The sequence below is a fragment of the Strix uralensis genome, chromosome 9 (genome assembly GCF_047716275.1).
Source record: "Strix uralensis isolate ZFMK-TIS-50842 chromosome 9, bStrUra1, whole genome shotgun sequence".
Lineage (NCBI taxonomy): Eukaryota > Metazoa > Chordata > Aves > Strigiformes > Strigidae > Strix > Strix uralensis.
In genome coordinates, this window is record NC_133980.1 from 820,868 (window position 1) to 839,955 (window position 19,088).

Consider the following 19,088-nt stretch of genomic DNA (forward strand, 5'->3'; position numbering starts at 1 on the left):
TGCTGTGCAGAGTGTCCCCCTGCCAGGCCCTCCACTGGGCCACGGTGGCTCCTCTCCCCGTTCCGAGGAACAGCAGAGCCCTGCACCAGCGCCTCGGCCACCTGGAAGCCCCAGTGCTGTAGCTGAGGGCTGGAAGCAGATTTGCAGATCGATCATAAACAGCAGTTTTAACCCAAAATCTGAAGATTACATGCTTGGCTTGTGTTTTGCACAAGAGCCCACGCTCCCAAGCCGGGAGCTGTGCTGCGTCCCTGGTGCTGGGCAGGGCTCTGGCCCTGGGGGGTGCTGGCAGCCGCGTCTGCTCCTCTGGGCTCGGTCCTGTGGGGCCGCAGGCACGGCACGGTTTGATGGGCGCTGCTGTCCCTCGGGCGCTTCTGATGCTGGTGTCCTCTTAGTCTGGGTCTAAGAACAGTGCTGCAGGACACGTTGTGGGGAAGAAGGGGGGAAATTACAAGTGAAAACTGGGATGTTTAAAAAATAAAATTTAATTTCTTACAGAGACCCAAGTGTTTAATAGTTGGTACTATGTGAATAGAGAACACACTCCAAAGTTTGTGTGTTAACTATGGTCAAACAATAAACAGATGAATAAATTCTATATGAGAATGGGGGGGGGTTGGTTTGTTTTTTGAACGTGGTGCCATGGCACGCAAACTTTTCTTTAAAATCTCTGTATTTTGATATATCGGTAAAGCTTAATGGATTAGAAACCACTGTCATGGCATCCCCTAGCAGGCTTTTGATTCAGGCATGTTGTTTGGCTGTTCTCAGGCTGGAGCAAGTCAGGACTAGCTGCTGCATGAAAAGGAAATGCTGTGGAGCTTGTCGTAAAAACAGCGTGAAAGAAACGTGAAGCTCAGATGTAAAGAAAAGCTGGAAGCTAACCTATAACTTCACTATTGTTCATGTTACTTAAAGGTTGGATTTCCCTTTTTTGTATTCTGGTGATTAGAGAGCAGTTCTCAGATTTCATAAGAGCCTGAACAACATTATTGCAATTATTGTGTTGCTTCATGTTAAAACTCCTTTACTGTTGTATTTAGCAATATTTTTAAAGCAGATTAGCCACCTGGATAATATACAAGACTGGCTTTTTCTTTGTTTTACACATAGGAAGGAGGTGGGATGATCAGAGCTTGCGACACTGGGATGATTCCTGCAGGTGTGCAAGATGGAGGTGCTTTTGTCAGTGGAAGTGTCCTGGAAGGGTCTGACACTTCCCCTTTGCTTAGTGGTTTACTTCGATCACTGTTCTGATGGCTGTCACTAGAAGGGGAAGAGGGAGGAAAGGAGCTAATTAAGAGCTGACTTTTAAAAAGCTCATTCCTTTTTTCCGGTACCCTCGAGCTCCTGGCATGATGTGATCGGTGACCCAAGGTTCACGCCTTGGCTGGCCAATCCTGTCCACAGACTTAGGGCTGCTCTGGTGCCTTCGGCTTTCCCATGCAGCCTGCTGCCTCTGCGTGTCCGTGTCGTCCTGTGGGCAGCATCTTGGCTGCTAAGCTTGGCTTCCCAGCTCTTATTCATTATGCAGATTGTTGTTTTGCATTTCTAATTAATTGAAGTACTGCTGTATGTTAGGAGAGTTTTCTGAGTTCTCGGAGTTGTAGGAGCCTTGATGGAGGGATGTGTATCGCTGTGCTGGAGAGTCGGGATGCATATGAAGCGCAGAATTTGTCTTTAGGCATTCAGGAATGAGCCTGCTGTCCCTCGGAGGAGAGGCAGTGTGATACAAAATCTGGAAGGCTAGATGGTGCGTCTGTTAGGTAAAGATATCATCTATTTCCTTTTTCTGAAACACAAGTAAAACAAAAAATACAAAGAAATATTTGTAAGCCTTTGTGTACCCTAATAAGATTGATTTCCTACAAAACTCGACTGCTTAGTGCCCTTTACTTCCCCTTTTGGGAACCCAGCAACCTGTAAAAATGTTTAGAATAAGTGTCAATAGTTTCCGTGTGAATCCTGGATCACAGGAGCCTGGAATAGAGTTCATTTGTCTGAACAAGTTTAAGGCCTGGTGCCAGTTTTGCAGTTTCTAGGTTGTCTGTTGCTTCTGCTCCGGAGCGTAGTGAAGCTGAGCGAATGAACATTTGGCTGCAGAAGGGAGAAGCCCTGCTGCTGCCTCGTGGTGGGGACAGACCCAAGAAAGCCCGTGCACGGGGGAAACACTGCGTGTGTGTGCTGTCTGCTACAGCCGCTGAATCCAGGAAAAGCAGCTGCTGAGACAGGAGTGTCAGCACCAGCCTTTTCAAGTTACATTGGGAGAAAAATCAGATTTGGAAAAATGGTGACTGCTGTATTGAATACGCTGGAAGACTTTACTAAATTACATAAATTCTTTGGCTGCACTAAAGAAATCTGGAGAGCCCAGAGGAGCAGCTTTCTGCAGCATCTGGGCTGATGGCTCCCGCGTCTCTGAGGGGTGTCTGTTCTCAAAGCACGTCTCGTTTTGGTCAGGTGTAAAACACAAAATGTTACTTTGGCCATTTTTTTTTGAGCCTTGAGAAGCAGAGACCTAAACTTTGAGGCTTTTTAACTGTTATGATTCTTACTTCCATCTGGAGGCAGGGATCTGAAAACTTGCAGAAAAAAGTGCAAAATCCCACATGTTGGAATTTAGGGGACTTTTTTTCTGTAAGTGGATCAACCAGATGCCCTATCCTTGCAGTCACCTTGCATTTCTCTGCTGCAGGGTTTGGTAACTCTGCCTGCCTTTTACCTACCTGAGAAGCAGCAGCTGAAAAACAGATGATTAAGACTCCTCTGAAACCTTTGGCACACCCCTTATTTAAGGAGCAACTCAGCCCATTTTGTGGTTACACTCACCCTTACATGCAGGCTCTTAGTACTTCACTGTGTGTGCTGCTAGTGCGGGTGTGTGTGCAGCGTTAAATGAGCCTTGTAGTAAAAGCAGTAGAAATGAGAAAAAAGCCCAACAAACTTCCACAGTGGAATAAGTTTTTCATTCTTTGGCATTTTCATAGTTTATCACTGTCATATGACTTCTTTTATGTTACTGTCTTTCTGTGTAATAACCACAAAAATGGGCCAGAGTTCCGCTTTTAAATCCGGAGCTGGACGTAAGCGTGTGCTGAGAGTCCTGCGGAGCTCCGTGTTAGCTGTGCTGGTGCGATTCATTTGGGAGATGGGGGCCTGGGCTGCAAAGTTTCATGCTGAATTCGTCCCTAATATACCCAGAGCTCAGGAACATGGATGTCCGTGGGCACCTGCCTGGTGGAAGATCGCAGCTGATTTACAAACGTCTTCTCCGGATGTTTAGCTCTGGTCACTACAACAGACTGAGAGAAACATTTTCAGGCTCCTCACACATTTCCTTAAGCAGTTGCTAAAGTGGTGACTATCTTAGCAGCTAAGAATTCAATATATTTACTTTTACTAAAGTAGCCAAGTTAATCCTGTTAAACGCTGTATGTGTGTGGGGAGAGAGGAACTAATTCCTCAATAGCATTTAATCCTGAGAGGAGGACACAGTCAGAGAAAACATTGATTTACAGGGAAGTTTGGAACCAGCTGGAAGCTGATTGGGGATTAGCTGGGTTTCCAGTTATCAAAGGGTGTCAGAGGTTCGGAAAGCATGCAGCATGCCTGGCAGAGAAGACACGGCCAGTGGGAATTGCTAAATAAGACACACATCTACCTGTGTGGCAGAGGCTGGGGAATCCCACAGGCAGATGTCATTAATGCACGGTAATCTAAAAACAGCTTGAAAACATCAGGCTGTATGGAGCAACCTGCGTGATGGTATTAGGCCACTGTAAATATTTAATTTCTAAAAATAGCAACCCAGTGGTGATCAAAGCGCCTGGCAGGTGTGAGAAGGCACAAAGCTAGTGGGAGAGCTTGCGAGGAAGGGAAGGGTGTAAAAGGGGACGTGACCCTTCTCTCAGGAAGGTGCTGGGGGGACCCTCACCCTTCAGCTCACAGTGTCCCAGAGCAGCGGTAGGTGAGTGTTGGGGTGGGGGGGGTGTCACAGCAGGCAGAGGGGCTGATGGGGGGTTGTGGCGCTGTCCCCGAGGCCTGTGGTGCGGGGCAGTCGCACGGACTGGCTGGGGTGTCGGGGACGAGCGGCAGTGGGAACGTGCTGTTGGGGAAGCAGGGAAGCACTGCTGAGGGCTCAGGTCGGGTTAACAGGTTTTTTAATACGCTTCGTAAAGTTGGAGTCGGTAAACGGTTGGTATCTCCTTCACGTCTTAAAATAGTGAAATAAATTCCAGGATTTTGGATTGATAAGTAGCTTCCCTTTAGGCACGGTTCATTTGGATTTCCCCTGTGGGACAGCTGAGGAGAGCTCTGCCAGCGGGGTAGTGAGCCAGCTGGGGGAGGTTCTGAACGGGGAGGGTTCGGCAGCCTTGCTTGCTGCCTTCTCTTTGCCTGTCGTTGGGACTGGGAAGGGTGAACGTGCCACCAAGGGGGATGTTTCTGGGTGTTCCCCGCTGGCGAGCAGTACGGTGGGCACGAATGCTGCCGGCTCTGGGGTGCCCTTTGCAGGGGAAGCAGTCCTGGGTCTGCTGGCCGGGATGAGGAGTGTGTGCTGGGGGGTCCTGGGGTGCTGCTGCCTGTGTCCTCCACCAAAGTCCCCGCTGGGAGGGGAGAGGAAGGATGGTGAAATGGCGTAGGCAGTGGGAAAGTAATTACATGGGTGAGAGAGGCGGGGAGGGACCGTGTCCTCCTTCCCACTGTCAAGCACGGTTCCTCCTCTTCCCTGCCCTGCGACGTGCCAGCCGAGCTGACACCCAGCGTAAGGATTCCTGGCATGCAAAGTCAACAGCTCTGGGTTTTAATCCCAGATAAAGCTAAATTGCCCTTAGAAGCAGCCATAGTCAGTAAGCTGCTTAAATCTTAATAAGTAGGGTTTTTTAAGGTGGATAGAATTATTCTGTAGATAATTATATGAAGGCATTATGTTATCTTATATGGTATTTTAATTCATAGGCTACGGATTGTCTGTGTTCTGTCGGGTGGACGTGATGTAGTGAGCAAATCAGCAAAGCCTCTGTTCTCATTAGCTTTGCAGAGCCAGCACAGCAACACAAGGCTGCAAACCGCTCTTCTTAATTTTATGCATCATCGATGCTATTTTTATGTTCTTTGGGCTGTGAAGTGGCCCGAGTGACTCGAGGTAACGGCGATCCTGTGGTGCGAGCGCAGCGGCACTGCGGCACGGCCAAGGCACGGCTGGTGGGGGGAGCGGTGGTGGGTTGGGCCCCGCACTTGGAGCAACAGCTTTTTGCCTACGAAGGCTGAGCAGCAAGCGTAAATAGGGAGATCCATTGTGCCGCTTTTATTACATATTAATATTACAGTACAACCACTCTCTCATTTTCTACAGAAGTAAAACAAATGATTTTTAAACTTCTCTATGAATACGCAGAGGCTGTAGAACACGAAGCTGCAGAATCAGGAATCGGTAGCAGACGTTCGTGTATCCAGTTCGGTTTTTGGGTTCATATGAACTGTCTTCCGAAGTGTCTTCACTCCCCTGCATAACAGCTTTTCCACAAAGGGTTTGCACAAGAACATGTATATCAGGGGGTCCATGCAGACGTTTGTGGCAGCCAGCCACAGCGTGCTCTCTTTCGCAACAAAGAGCTGGTTCTGCAGACGGCAGTCCATCCGGGCCGTGGTTTGACTCAGGGTGTAGGGGACCCTGCTGAAATGGAACGGGGCAAAGCACAAGAAAAACACAGTAAAAATGATGAATACTTTCCCCTTGACCCTTTGTTCACTTTTGTTGTCTTTCTTCTGTGTTTTTATGTAAGACTCATACACCTTTCTGGCGATAATTACATAAAATAGGAACATGAGGATGAGAACAGTCCAGAAGACGAACTGACAGATATAATTGACAGCTTCGTGCCATTTGAGTCCGAAGTAATTCTTCAATGAGGCACACTTCTTCACGGATTGGGGCGTTGCTTTCTTGTTTGACAGGATCATGTTGGGCAGAGAGAGAGCAAAGAAGAAGAGCCAGACCAGACTCGCAAGGATCTTTGCTGAGGTCAGGTTTTGCACCCAGAACTTCCCAAAAGGTCTCACAATCTTGAGAAATCTGTCAAAAGCAATGAGGCCGAGCAGCACTATGCTAATATACATGGTGTCATAAAATACTACGGCTGAGAAGCGACAGACAAAGGCTTTGAGTTGCCACGGTCCCAGGCCAGAGTCCGTCAGGATTTTCAGAGGAAGCATCAGCGTCATTATAAAATCAGAAACCAAGATATTTTTCAGGTAGACAATGAAAGTTGATGTGCTTGGAATCTGGAAGAAAGCCCAAAAAGCCAGGCTGTTCAGTGTGAGTCCCAGAAGGAAGACGAGTGTGTACAGCACTGGGAAGACGAGATGGGTGACCGTGGTGTCTCGATGGCACGGTGCGGAGGGGGGTGCTCCACTGGAGTTACTGACAGTGCTCTCGTTTGCAAAGTCTCCCATTGTTCAAAATAGACTTGGGTGAAAAGGAGAGAGAAAACATAAAACATAACATTCCGTATTTAGAACTACATGTTCCTTACAGTGGCTGGCAGGTTTACACAAATAAACGCAAAACCTGAACGTGCATTAAATAGACCAACTGATTTCTCTTCTAGTTCATAGAAAATCTGAATCTTTGCCTAAGTTTAAGTTGTTTACATACTAGTGTCTAATGAAAAGTTAAAATGGTGTATATTCATTATGAGGCCTAAGATAATAGAGCAGCAAGGTGTAACAGCAGATTGCCTAGAGCACCATTCATCTTTACATGGAAATGTATTTTAACGTAGAATAGAAATCTTACAGTTGTGGCCCAAAAGCAAAGTGCTTCCAGGGAAGCGACTTCTGGTATTTCTCACCAAGCACACGCTGTCTTTCCCTTCTCAGCACAGATTTAAAATCATTCTCAAGATCAGATTCGCACCGCTGGTTATCAGCCTCTTGCATCTGACAGCAGCTGACCGAGTACCCCGTCCCACCACGTGAACGCTCCGACCGTGGGGTACCTGAGCAAACCTGGCACGGGTGGTTCAGAGGGGGCTCTTGGGCTGTCTCCGGGTCATCCGCTGTTCCTCTGCTGACAGAAGCCACGAGCAAAGTATTAGGAATGGGGAAATGTGTAGAAAGATGAGACTTTTTCTGTTGGTGTGGTGCGCTGTTTCCTTCCTGATTTTCACATATTGCCTGAGTTAGTTATCATGTTTGCTGTGGCTTTTCCCTCTTTTGCTCTCTGTCAGGAAGTGCACTACCTTCTCCTGGACTAACAAAGAGAAGAATGACCGGATCCATCGAAACGGGCACGTTTTCTGGCTTCTTTGTGTGGGGCAGACCCGATGGCACCTACACTGTGGCATTACGATTTGGCTCCTTTAGAGATGTGGGATGAGCAAACACAGAGTGTTTCCTGACAGTTTTTCAGGATAATCCTCAGATGCAGCTCTGAGTTCTTGTCTGTTCGTGTGAATTCCCCTGTTCTGGACAGCACTAGTCGTCATCAAATGCATGACCAGAAAATCTGCTCGGAGCCACCCTTACCATGGGTTACTCAGCTACAGAGTCACCTGCACTGACATATTCAGAAACTGTGCCCTCCCTCTGGAGCCTGTTCATATCAACACATGAACCTGAGCTTGACTTTTGATCTTCAGAACGGGATTTGTGGTTTATTTTGGTGTTGGCGTAGCCAGGTGGTGCAGCGTGCTGGTTACAGCCGCTTTCTGCTTCTAGCAGAAGCTGCTGCCACTGCAGGGTGTGCTTTGTATTTATTGTGTGTTTGTCACCTGTAATGTTGGAATCGAGTGCATTTCTCTGTCAACAGAACTTTTTTGTGTAAGTTTAGCCGAGACGTGTGATTTGTCTTGTATTTTCCTGCCAGCTGACGTGAGGTGGGGTTCTGGCTCCTCGCTTGCTGCCGTGTGGGAGGTTGCTCGCGTTCAAGCTGTCCCTCTGGAGGCAGACACGGATTGCTTTTTGAGGGTCTGGGGCTGCATAAGTTTGTGCTTTAGTATCTACATTTTGGTTAATGTTGGCGTGCTTGCTGTGTCGGTGGGGAACGGCTGGCAGAGAGCGCAGAGCCTGGAGGATGACTGGGATGAAGGTCACCCTCGCTGTTGTCATCAGTGTGACACGTCCCTAGCAGCCTGACCCCACTTCTGTTCATTCATTGAGGACTGTGTAAAGCCAAGATAGAAGGACTGGTGCTTCCACATCTGCTTCCCAACTGACCTCCTGGCACTGCTTCCGGGTGTAAGAGGTGGGTACGAAGTGCCTCCCCGTGCCCCACCCATGGCAGCTCCGCAGGTAGCGGCCGTGTCTTTTGTCTGAACAGCCCATTGGCCGGGAGGAGCAGCTGCTAGGTCATTGCCACTCTGTCCCCACGAGGGTGGGAGCGGGGCATCTCGCGCCTCCCTGCTGGGGACAGCTGGAGCTGATGGCCCCGGGCCCCGCGGGGCTGCGGCGCAGAGCGCGTCCGGGGGGCTGCTGGTGTAACCCGGTTCTGACTGCGGGCAGTGTGCGTGAGGTACCAGCATAAGCAGCGCACGAGACGTTTTGTAAAATATTTAATTCATACAGGCAGGTTATAAGAGATGCATAAACTCTAAGGCTGAGTGCTAAAGTAACAACTCTTTTCACTTTTTAGGAAATTGGGTATCCTTTGTAAAACCGCCTGGTGCCCCGCCAGGCTCAGTTAAGGGTAGAGGGCAATGGCTTGTGGCAGGACCGAGGTCTTGCCTGGTGGAGAAACATGCGTCTGAATGGAGCTGTTCTGCAGTGATAAGAAATGAACCATAATTTATTACAGTAGCCTAGGATCCTTTCCATGTCTGGTTGTTATGCTTGAAAATGTTATGTACCTGAAAAGACTTCCCTGGATTTTTTTCAACTTTTTCAAATGAAAAAGAGGAAGTGGTTAAATTTTTTGTATAGTACAGAAGAGCTGCTCTTAATAATCAGTAATGATTTTACCATAAATCAATCTTTCCCTAAGATCTAAGTATTATGTAAATTAAGTCTGTATCTTTTCAATATAATAGACTGTTCTCTATCAAAGTGCACATTTTTGTTTATTCATATAGTAAGGTGAAGTATTTGAAGAGTTAGCTCACATCAAGATAGGCATCATTATGAAATAATTTCCTCTGACATACAACTATTAATTATTGGTCAATGGATGAAGGGTTGCAAGCATATAATGAGATAAGCAAAATGTTACTCTGTTACCAAAAATCTGCACAGATAAATAGCTTATCTACATATGTCCTATATTTCTGCCAGTTGTGTACAAGGTGACAACTCCCCTATATTTTAAAAAAAACACAGTTAGTGTGGATTTTATTTGCATTTCCCAGATCTTGTGTTGCCATGGGCTTTACTCTGGCCTAAGTTTAAGCTATTTCTGCAAAATCTTTGTAGGTCATAAAGTTATCTATAGTGTTACAAGACACTGTTTTAATTTTTTTCTTATAGTTCCAACTATAAGTTCAAACTTTTTCCTAGCAGTTCTGACAGGATGGAGGCTGTGATCCGATGGTGCTCTTGTTTTATTCAGGCTTTCTGGTTCCACCATTTTTGCAAACAGGGATGGTTCCAGGGTGCTTGTGCTTCATTGGTAAGACAATTTCTAAAAAAGCCGGTGAAATTCTAGGTATTCTTCCTCAGGATTTGTGCTGCTACTGCCACCAATAAACGTATGTGGCCAAGAAGGGGTGTGGGTAGTTCTTAGCTCTAGAGCGGTGTCTCGTCTGTGTCATCTCCTTCGTTCTGCTCCTTCATCTGTGCTCTGAGTACTGACGGTGCTGTGTGCTTGCACAGCATGTCTAGCAAGGACTTTCTGAATGATTTGCAAAGGAAAAAGTATATGAATGGATCGAGGCAAGCGTTGAGCGATGTCAGCCACAGCGTGCTCTCTTTCAGGTAAAACAAGGTGTTCTGGGCGGAGCACTCGAAAACATCTCTCGTTTGGCTCAACGTGTAGGGGATTCTGGTAAAGTGGAACGGCACAAAACAGATAAAGAACACTGCGATAATGATGAAAACCTTCAGATTTACAGTCTTTTTGGATGCCTTTCCTGTGCATCTTGTCCTTTTATAGGATTTGTACAGTTCTTTACTTATGAGTATGTAGCATACAACTACGACTGCTAAATTAACCCAGAAGATAAGTTGACAAATATAGTTTACAATTTCATGCCAGACTAAGCCAAACTCAGATTTCAAGAGAGCACACTTTTTAACGTTCTCAGGCGTTTTCTTCCTGTTTGATAGAATCATGTTGGGTAATGAAAGAGCAAACATGAATATCCAAATTGCTGTGGACAGGATCTTGGCACCTAAAAGTTTCCTCGGTGTTGATGTTCTGAATGGCGAAGCAGCTTTCTGATAGCGATCGATAGTTATTAGACCAAGAAACAAAATGCTAATGTACATGGTGAAGTAAAATACAACCTGAGTGACCTGGCAGACAAATCCCCTCAGTACCCATGATACCAACTTTGCATCGCTAAGGATTTTAAATGGAAAAGTCAAGATCATGAGGAAGTCAGAAATGACAGTGTTCTTGAGGAAGATGATGAAATTGGATTTACTGGATACTTTAAAAAAGACCCACATTGCCAGGCCGTTCATGGTGATGCCCACCAGGAACAGAATTGTATAAAGCAAAGGAAAAATGACTTGGCTGATTTTGTTATCACTGGTACAGTTGCTGTCATTTCTAGAGTAGCTGAAGTTGGTTGCAGCTTTCATTTGCATTTCGTCTTTTTCCCCTCCCTGTAAAAACAAAAAAGAAAAAAATGAAATTGTGAGTTATATCTGTCATGAGACTTTTTAGTACATGTTTAATTTTTATGTTGGGAACATTTATTTGGGGATTTTGACTGCTGCAAGTTGTGTTTTATTTTACCCAGGACTTCAGGTTTCTACAGAAGAGCACTAGATGTAGCCATGTTTGTAAGGTGGCCTGGTTTGACCTTCTGGGACTGAAATGCTGAGGTGACCTTCCATCCACCCATTGCCCTGAGCTTCCATCCATCCCCCTGAACTTGCCCCTTTTTACTGTATTTCTGCTTGGCTGGCTGGCTGTCTCTCCCAGTGGTGTTATTTCAGTCTCCCTTTTGGTTGTCCTTGAGGCTGATCTCTGCCTTCCCCTCCCTGCCCCTGCTCACACCCCGGGAATAGCTGCTCACAGGCCGCTGCCGTTTCACCCAGGTGCTCTGGGGGGGAGGTGGCACCCCACACAGTCACTGCTTGTTGCTTCCAAGGGGAAGAAAGTGCGAGAGGAGCAGCTGCTTTTCAACCCTACACCTTAGCACGGGGACAGCTCACGGTCCCTTCAGCAGTTACACATTTGCCAGCAGTCTGAAGTTATCTGTAGCTCTGTTTATGTGGGTATTCATGTAGACCTTTACTTCTAGTTTGACAGTTTATCCCATCATTTTCCTAAATCATTTGCTTTACCGGTGCCACGTTGCAAATAAATCTAAAATGTCACTGACCCGAGCCAGCAGGCGTTGCAGCCCCCGTGCTCTGCAGTGAGCGCCCACCTGAAGTCGGTGCCAAGGCCCCTGCGTAGCCCCTCCGAGCCCGCTCTTGCTGCGAAACTGAGAGCGCGTTAGCCGGCCGGTCATCCGCACATGCTGCATGGCTGGCGCCCGCCTGACCGGCCGCAGGGGCTGGGCTGGCAACTGCGGCTCTTAGTCCCAAAACGTCGATCAGATCAGATCAGATCAGGTGGCCTGGGAAAGCCAGGCGGGGTGCTGGGTCGGTCAGTGTTGCAGTTCAAAAGGAGCGCATTTCAGCTGTGTGGTGATGCCACTGTGAACACTGCTATAGTTCTGTGTGACCTCTGCCTTTGTAAAATAACGCACGCGGGGAGTTGATGCTTTGTCAGCCGATGCCCAAACTTCCCTGACCACTTCCTTACAGAGCTGCAAAGTTTTATTTCTATCTGTAAGATAGAAATAGATTGGCTTATGCCTGAAACATGTAATGTACTCAGCTGCCAAGTCTAATCCCAATGAAATATGTGTTCCCTAAGCATGCAAAATCAGACACCTTCCAGCACCCCGAAATCAAAGAGGAGGTTACCGTGGCGTGAGAATTGAGGAGAGGCTGGGCTGTTCCCTGTGCTGGGGAGCTGGCGCTGCTGGTGGAGGCCGTTGGCGGTTCCTCCAGCTCTTCACCACGGAGCAGGCAGCAGCATTCAGGCGCAGGTCCCCTGGCGCAGAGGGGGGCTGGAGGAGCAGCTCCGCATCCTGGCTGTGAGACAGACCTTCCTCTGGCTCTGCGCTGGTTTCTGAGCCAGAGACAGCTGCAAATTCCAGGTGACGCTCGCAGTGCTTCTGCTTTTGTTTCCTCTAGAAGAGAGAGAGAAATAGATCTATTTACAATAATTAGAGGTTTACTTCCTGCTTTTGACATACTAACAACAGAATCACTATTTTTAGAAGACAGCATGTATTTTGTAAGACTGGGCAACTTTTCTGAGCGTAGAGTTGCAGTCTCGTCTACTACCTTCTTGCCTTGTGATTCTTTAGTGTTGTTTTTGTACATAGCCTTCTTTTTTAAAAACTTGTTAAGTAGTTGAAAGAAGCGATTGGTTAGTTTGGAGGAGGTAAGTATATTACTGAACAAAATATTTATGCTTTATGAGACTTGCAGAGCAGTGCTGAAAGTTATATACAGTGAAAGTTATATACAGTGCATCAATATTATGTTTTAGTAAAAGACTAAATATAACCAGTTACAATTCAAATAAACTATACGTATTTCAGTTTCTTTGAGATGTGCAAAATAGGAATTTAGGAGTTGGGCTGCATCTTTTTTTCAATGGATTTGTACATAATAAGAGAAATGTCACACAGTTTCTAGACATCTGTCTTCTGTTTACCAATCTGCCACTGACTGTTGCTCCAGGGGACAGTTAGGAGGGTCACCCGTCTGCATCCTCTGACTGGCCTTACAGACACATACAGAATTCATAGTATCAGATGACATTTCCCCCCCGCTGTAGTTTTACCCTGCTCTTTAGTGATTTCATTTGGCACTGTTTCCTCCACACGGACAACCCCAGGAGATGCTTTTTGTGACACCAAGTCGGTTATTGTTTATTGCAGTCTGGGCTATGTGGGTCGGGTTTCTGCAGGTGGGTGCAGAAAAAGAAAAGAGACTTCACTCCTATCTGGTCTTTCCAGGATGAATCTTCAAGTCACGAGTGTAACCAGCGCATGATTCTCCTTTATGGTGTCGGTAAGGAGCGTGATGAAGCGAGGCATCAGCTGAAGAAAATTACCAAAGACATCCTCAAAATTCTGAATAAGAAGAGTACAACTGAAATGGGTGGTAAATGCTTTAACGCTGCTGTCGGTGGCCTGTAGTGGAGGTGACGGGGGCTGTGAGGTGTCAGCACATTGTCTGGAGCTGTGCATGTTGATCACGTCGTTTGGCTTTCACCCCCTTGGCAGCAGCAGGGTGAAGCGCTGCCCGGAGCCGGCCTGCCCCATGCCTGCACCGCAACGCAGAGGCCACTGTGCCTAAAATCCCTGTTTCCACTGTAACCGCTGGCTGTAACCGCTGCTGCTGGGCTGAACCCCCCCTAGGAGACACGGGGCAGCCAGTGATGCATGCTCCTTACCCTCCTAGAGAAACTGGCTGCTCTTCAGCCTGTCTTGGGTTTTGCATTGGAATAACCTCGAAGTAACGTTGATATTGTTACACGCTGTGGCATATATTTGTCCCAGATATAGTGGAAAACTGAGGCAGGTAGGGTTTTATGTAGTCATGAGTAAAGCTTATGAAGATTTTTATTGTTTTTTAAACCATTAGTAATAATGCAAAACTGCTAGGGCTCCATTAAATATAAAATGACCAATATAACTTTTTTTGTCTGTTAAGTTGGGGATGAAGGGCAAAAAGCCAGGAAGACCAAACAAGAAGCATTTCCAACCCTAGAGACCGTGTTCACAAAGCTGCAGCAACTGTCCTATTTTGATCAACATCAGGTGACATCTCAGGTACTTCCCTTGTAAAATCGTAGCCTTTCACATTCTGCTGTAGAGATACCAAATAGGAAGCAAATCAAGGTTTTTTGGAAATGTTTTGTATAGACAAGAATTTTCGGTGCACTGCTTCAAAGGCGAGAGGAAAAAAATGCTGCCTTGGTGTTCTAAAACACTGGCTTCCCTAGATATTTGGGTGTTTGGTTGGTTTGTTTGGGGGGTTTTGTTTGTTTCTTTTGCAAGAAGCTTTCTGGATTATTACAGATGTCATGATTTTGTAATGAAAAATTTGAAATAAATTTACATAAATTTCCCTTAACAGCGTTGTTTAGGGCTCATTGATAAATTAGGTACTTATTAGCCAATCTCCTGCATGTGTATAAGGTGTGTTACTGTATTGGTGTTTATGAAGGACAGTGAACAATCCTGGGGTTTTGTGCAACAACCTGAGTGTCTTGGAGAAGCTGGTGGATTATTCAGTTTGTTCTTTTTTGGATGTTAGGATTTATAGCCTTTACTGATACAAAACTGTATCAGTGGCTGACTGGAGAACATAAATAATTTGTTTTAAATGACAAGTCCAGTTTTCCTGGTTTATATTAGGACTTGTAAGTGTGCAAATATATTAGCGTAGCATTTAATCACTTTGTCAGGTGTTAAAGTTTTTAAGTATATTTTAATAACCAGAGGCTAGCATAAAAAGCAAAGTAAAAGAGCTACACGTTTGATACTTAATTTATAAGGCCTATTTGGATCTGGTCTTTTGAATGAATTTATGGGTTTGTTTGCAGGATAACGTGTTGTTAATTATCTGAAAACCATCAATCAAAAAATCACAATGCAGTAAGATGGAAGGGAAAATGATTTTGCCTCTTTTTAAAAGTCAAATACTCCACAGAATAAAAATTAGTATTGTAGGTGTTAAGAACAGTTTGACTCTCAGCTGTAAAGCAGCAGAAGAGCATTTTCTGTGTTGTCAGTTTTGAAAATAAAATGGCATTACGACTAGGATAGTAGAGTAATAGATGTACTCACGCATGATTCGTTAGTGCTTTTGTCTGCAAAATGCTGTCACTTGCTGTTACCTCTTATAAAATAGGGGGTTTGGAGCACAGATGTATCTGAGAAGCCCTCAGTCACCGTATGACTTCTCAACATTTATTTTCACAGATCTCCAGTAATGTTCTGGAGCAGATAACTAGTTTTGCCTCAGGAACATCCTACCATCTTCCCTTGGCTCACCATATACAGCTCATCTTTGATCTCATGGAGCCAGCACTGAATATCAATGGGCTTATAGACTTTGCAATACAGGTAGACAGAGTTCATTTTGGGGGGGGTTATGTCAGGATAAAGCTGTGATACGTTTTCTGTAAACCCAGAAAAAAAGCAAGAGCCAGACTGCAAATTCTCCTGATTTCCTGCCGTGCGCTTTCATCTGTTTCGGTTTTCTGACCTCTGAGTGCCAGCTACTTCCCCTTCTGTCTTACTTTGACAGTTATGGAGAATCAATGGATGTATTTTATTTTAAAATTGTTCAAAATTAATAAAATTCTGGATTATTTTAGCACAGAGTATTTTAGGATGGGCTTCACTGTTTCAGGCTGAACCATCGTACTACACAGTAAAGCACCTGGGTGCCAGAAATGCCGTGTATTTCTGAAGAGCAGTTCTGAGGGACATTTTTGATACTTTAACAGTTTATTTTGCTCCTCTTTCCCCTGTCCTGTAGTAAGGAATTTCATTTTTGTTTGCCATACAGTTTTTCCTTAATGTGGGGGTTTTTTTGCACGTATTTTATGTGTTTAACTTGGAAGTGGTGTTCAGTTTGTGATTTTTGTGTGTGCGTTTTCAGCTGCTGAACGAGCTGAGCGTTGTGGAGGCAGAGCTGCTGCTGAAGTCCTCCAGCCTGGCGGGAAGCTACACCACGGGGCTGTGCGTCTGCATCGTGGCCGTGCTGCGGCGTTACCACGCCTGCCTCATCCTCAACTCGGAGCAAACCGCGCAAGTCTTTGAAGGGTTCGTGGCAGCTGCGGTTTTCCAAAAAGACGTAATTTTTGGTGTTCTCTCTTAAGCAAAAACTGCGTTGGGGTTGAGGTAGCGAGGCTGCCTGTCGCCCCGCTGTTGGAAGGCCGTCAGTGAGCGTGGGTGAGGGCAGCAGGTGGCTCCCCACTGCTGGGGGCTGGCAGGACCCGCGCTCTTCTTCATCGAGGAAGAGGGGGGAGCTGCGTGTCTTGATTTTTCTGCCCCCTTGCCCCATTCTGCCCTGGGCTCCTCGAGTGCCTCTGTGTCCACCAAAGCTCATGAGCCCACTCAGGCTGCAGACGCCAGGTCTGTCTTTGCGGTGCTCAGGGAGCGGTGGGGTTTACCTGAGATCGAGCAGCACGAGGCGCGTTTCTGAGGTGTGTTGGAATGAACTTGGAATGGTTTTATTTTTGCAGGTTGTGTGGGGTGGTAAAGCACGTCGTCAATCCCTCAGAGTGTTCCTCCCCAGAAAGGTGTATCTTAGCTTACCTCTACGATCTCTACGTGTCTTGCAGTCACCTGAGAAGCAAGTTTGGAGACCTTTTCAGGTGGGTGCTAATGGGATTTTTCTCACCGCTGCCTAGCCTGCTGCAGGCTGCGCTGGTTTCACTCCAGTTTGCTTTCCGTGGAAAATACACCGTTGCTGCTTTACCTTTACTGGGGCAATTTCCTCGCCCGTGCCAGCGCGGCAGCGCAGTGCAGGGTCCTGAGCCGGTGAAGCCCACACGGGTGCAGGCTGAGGAGGAGCAGAGCCGAGCCCTCCTTGTAGCCCCATGCCTTTGGCAAGGCCCCGGACCCCTCCCTGCACACTTTTGCTTTCGCAGATTGTGATGTGACTGATTTGGATCTACAGCACATCAGCAAATTGGCTGTAGTACGTACAACATTGGGTGGAAAAATAACAAAATCTTAGCTGACGCAGTCTATATAATAGACTATTAAATATTTCCTTTGATGTGGGGAGAGGCACAAACATGTTTGTGAAGTTTTAAGCTCGAATGTTCAGTTCCTTGATTTTTAAATTAAAAAAATATTTAAGGTACCCATGTGCTGTATTTTTGGCTCTTACTTTTTAAAGGGGGAGTGGAAACCTGTCATATGCAAATATGCATCTTGTGAGACCTACAAACCACTTCAGTTACTGTTTCCCCTCCTACTTTATATACCTGGTTTTGGTTTGCGTATTCCAGATTTGTGGTTTTCATTTCATAGGGAGCAGGAAAAGGGTTCTCAGTAATAATCTTAATAGGTTTACAAACACACGGGAACAGTAGCATTTAATATGAGAAAAAGGAAAAAGAAATATGAAATATAGAGCTTCAGAAGTGTCTTAGTTGTATGTTCATTTTTCTGCTTAAAACCTAAAGTTCAGTAACACAATAAAAAATAACATTTTAATTAATACTAACCTACAATAGCAAATCGAAACATCATCTAGTAATACAGAGATATTTAAGGTAATAATTCTTATATTAAATATGTGATATACAGCACGTGATTTGAATCCCCTTTTTTTCAGACAAGTGGAGTTAGAAATTCTCTGAAAACTGGTAATAAAATTTCTGTATACATTTTTTAAACAGCTGTGTATAAGGTAATAGTGCTACACTCGTTTTCTTCTTGGTTTCCTTGTTACAATTGAAACAAAACCAAAAGCGGTGGCTGTACACGCCAATTTTTTAGCCCCTTTTTAGCACGCTCTAAGTCCAGCTATTTCTCTCTCTCTCTAAGTCAGTTTGAAGTGACGATAACTACAGTTCAGAAATGTTCAGATTTAGAGCCTTACCTCCCATATATTGCAGTGTTTCGCATGTGGCTTCTGCTCTCCCCTGCAGTGTTTCTCATGACCGGGGTTTGCTAAGCAAGCTGCATGTTATGCTTTAGTATGCCTGGTATAGTTAGTTGCATTCACTAAACTTCCTTTTTTAAAATCATTCCTTCGCTTTTTTTTTTTAAATCTTATCTTCTGACCACTCCCCCAGCATTACTTCTTGTGCAAGTACAGTTTCAGAGGCCGCTTTGCTCACATTTTTGTATCGTTTGGGTTTTGGACCTTTCTGTGGCCCGTGGGGTGAGCGCAGGTGGCTGCTGCCACGCCAGTGTCGGGGACCTGCATGTGCCCAGGGTGCCCCTTTACTAGTGCCTGAGGTTTGAGCCAGGGTTTTTCCTTTGCTGTTACACTGGCTGTTAGAGCAAAGGGTTAAGGTCAGTCATGACCCTTCTTGTAGATTAATTATCCTGCTAATGGAGCATCCGAAGCCCACTGCCCCTCCAGGCAGCACAGAGCCTCCTCTGTCCTTTCCTCCTGTGGCTGGTGGGCTTCTAAAACATTCCAAAGGTTTCATCTATTTCAAGTTAATTTCAGTGAATAGATTTTCTCAGTAATGAGGAAGCCTCCCCAGTTGGGGTAATTAGTGAAGTTCATCCATGTGGACATGGTTTCCAGCTGTGGTGTAAGACCCAAAGCTTGAGACAAACACTCCTTAGAACATTTGGCGTGTGGAATTTGCATTCTTCACTAACACCTTTTTTTCCCCCAAAATAAAGACAATTAACATAGAGGTATTCCTAGCCTGGAACATTTTGTGACCTTTTGTCATAATTATTAATGTCAAAATATGACCTTTAAGTATCTTTTCTCTGTTTACTGATTTCAGAAAGTCTGTTATGTCACATTATTACCAAATGTAGAGGTTTTAGTTTAGATAAATTTTTTCATTTTCCATAACTAATTCTTCTCACCACCACTGCAGTTCACTGTGATAGCACATAAAGGGGGAGCAGCGTTGTGAAGCGCTGTTACAGTTGATTGTAGAGGTGTCTGGTGCTCCAGAAGGTTATTGCTAGTAAGGACTGAAGGGGCTGGTCCTTACCAGTTGCTCACAGCTTTGGTCACAGAAACATCATAGAAGCGATGTGGAAACGTGAGACTTTGCAGGAAAACTTGAATGAAATTGATGTATCAGCCTTATTTTCTGGTAGATGCTCCTTATCAAAAATGAGTTTGAAAATGTGTAGAGTGGTAACCAAATGAGGATTTTCTCATCCCACGTGGTATGTTCAACAGCGTTCCTG

General features: G+C 45.6%; 3 protein-coding genes across 4 annotated transcripts in view; 1 reads left to right on the forward strand and 2 right to left on the reverse strand.

Moving 5' to 3' along the window:
• MED12L (mediator complex subunit 12L) overlaps positions 1-19,088 on the forward strand; it is a 138,728-nt gene that overhangs the window by 82,176 nt on the left and 37,464 nt on the right. Inside the window, exons 16-20 of the mRNA XM_074878325.1 lie at positions 13,185-13,332; positions 13,885-14,003; positions 15,159-15,302; positions 15,844-16,007; positions 16,430-16,561. Of these exons, the coding sequence (XP_074734426.1) occupies positions 13,185-13,332; positions 13,885-14,003; positions 15,159-15,302; positions 15,844-16,007; positions 16,430-16,561 (707 nt within the window). The remainder of the gene's footprint in view (positions 1-13,184; positions 13,333-13,884; positions 14,004-15,158; positions 15,303-15,843; positions 16,008-16,429; positions 16,562-19,088) is intronic.
• On the reverse strand, positions 5,283-7,072 carry P2RY13 (purinergic receptor P2Y13). Of its 2 annotated transcripts, none has more exons than XM_074878331.1 (2): positions 6,999-7,072; positions 5,283-6,466 (listed from the first exon to the last, which is right to left on the reverse strand). In XM_074878331.1, exon 2 carries the CDS (start codon positions 6,451-6,453, stop codon positions 5,422-5,424), a length of 1,032 nt encoding a protein of 343 aa, XP_074734432.1. In that variant the 5' UTR covers positions 6,454-6,466; positions 6,999-7,072; the 3' UTR covers positions 5,283-5,421. The 2 variants fall into 2 exon arrangements, with proteins under 2 accessions (XP_074734432.1, XP_074734433.1); XM_074878332.1 differs by lacking the exon at positions 6,999-7,072 and adding an exon at positions 6,797-6,974.
• P2RY12 (purinergic receptor P2Y12) lies at positions 8,540-17,912 on the reverse strand. Its single transcript, XM_074878327.1, has 3 exons — positions 17,800-17,912; positions 12,079-12,347; positions 8,540-10,761 (listed from the first exon to the last, which is right to left on the reverse strand). The coding sequence occupies exons 1-3, from the start codon at positions 17,804-17,806 to the stop codon at positions 9,718-9,720; spliced, it is 1,320 nt and encodes a 439-aa protein (XP_074734428.1). The 5' UTR covers positions 17,807-17,912; the 3' UTR covers positions 8,540-9,717.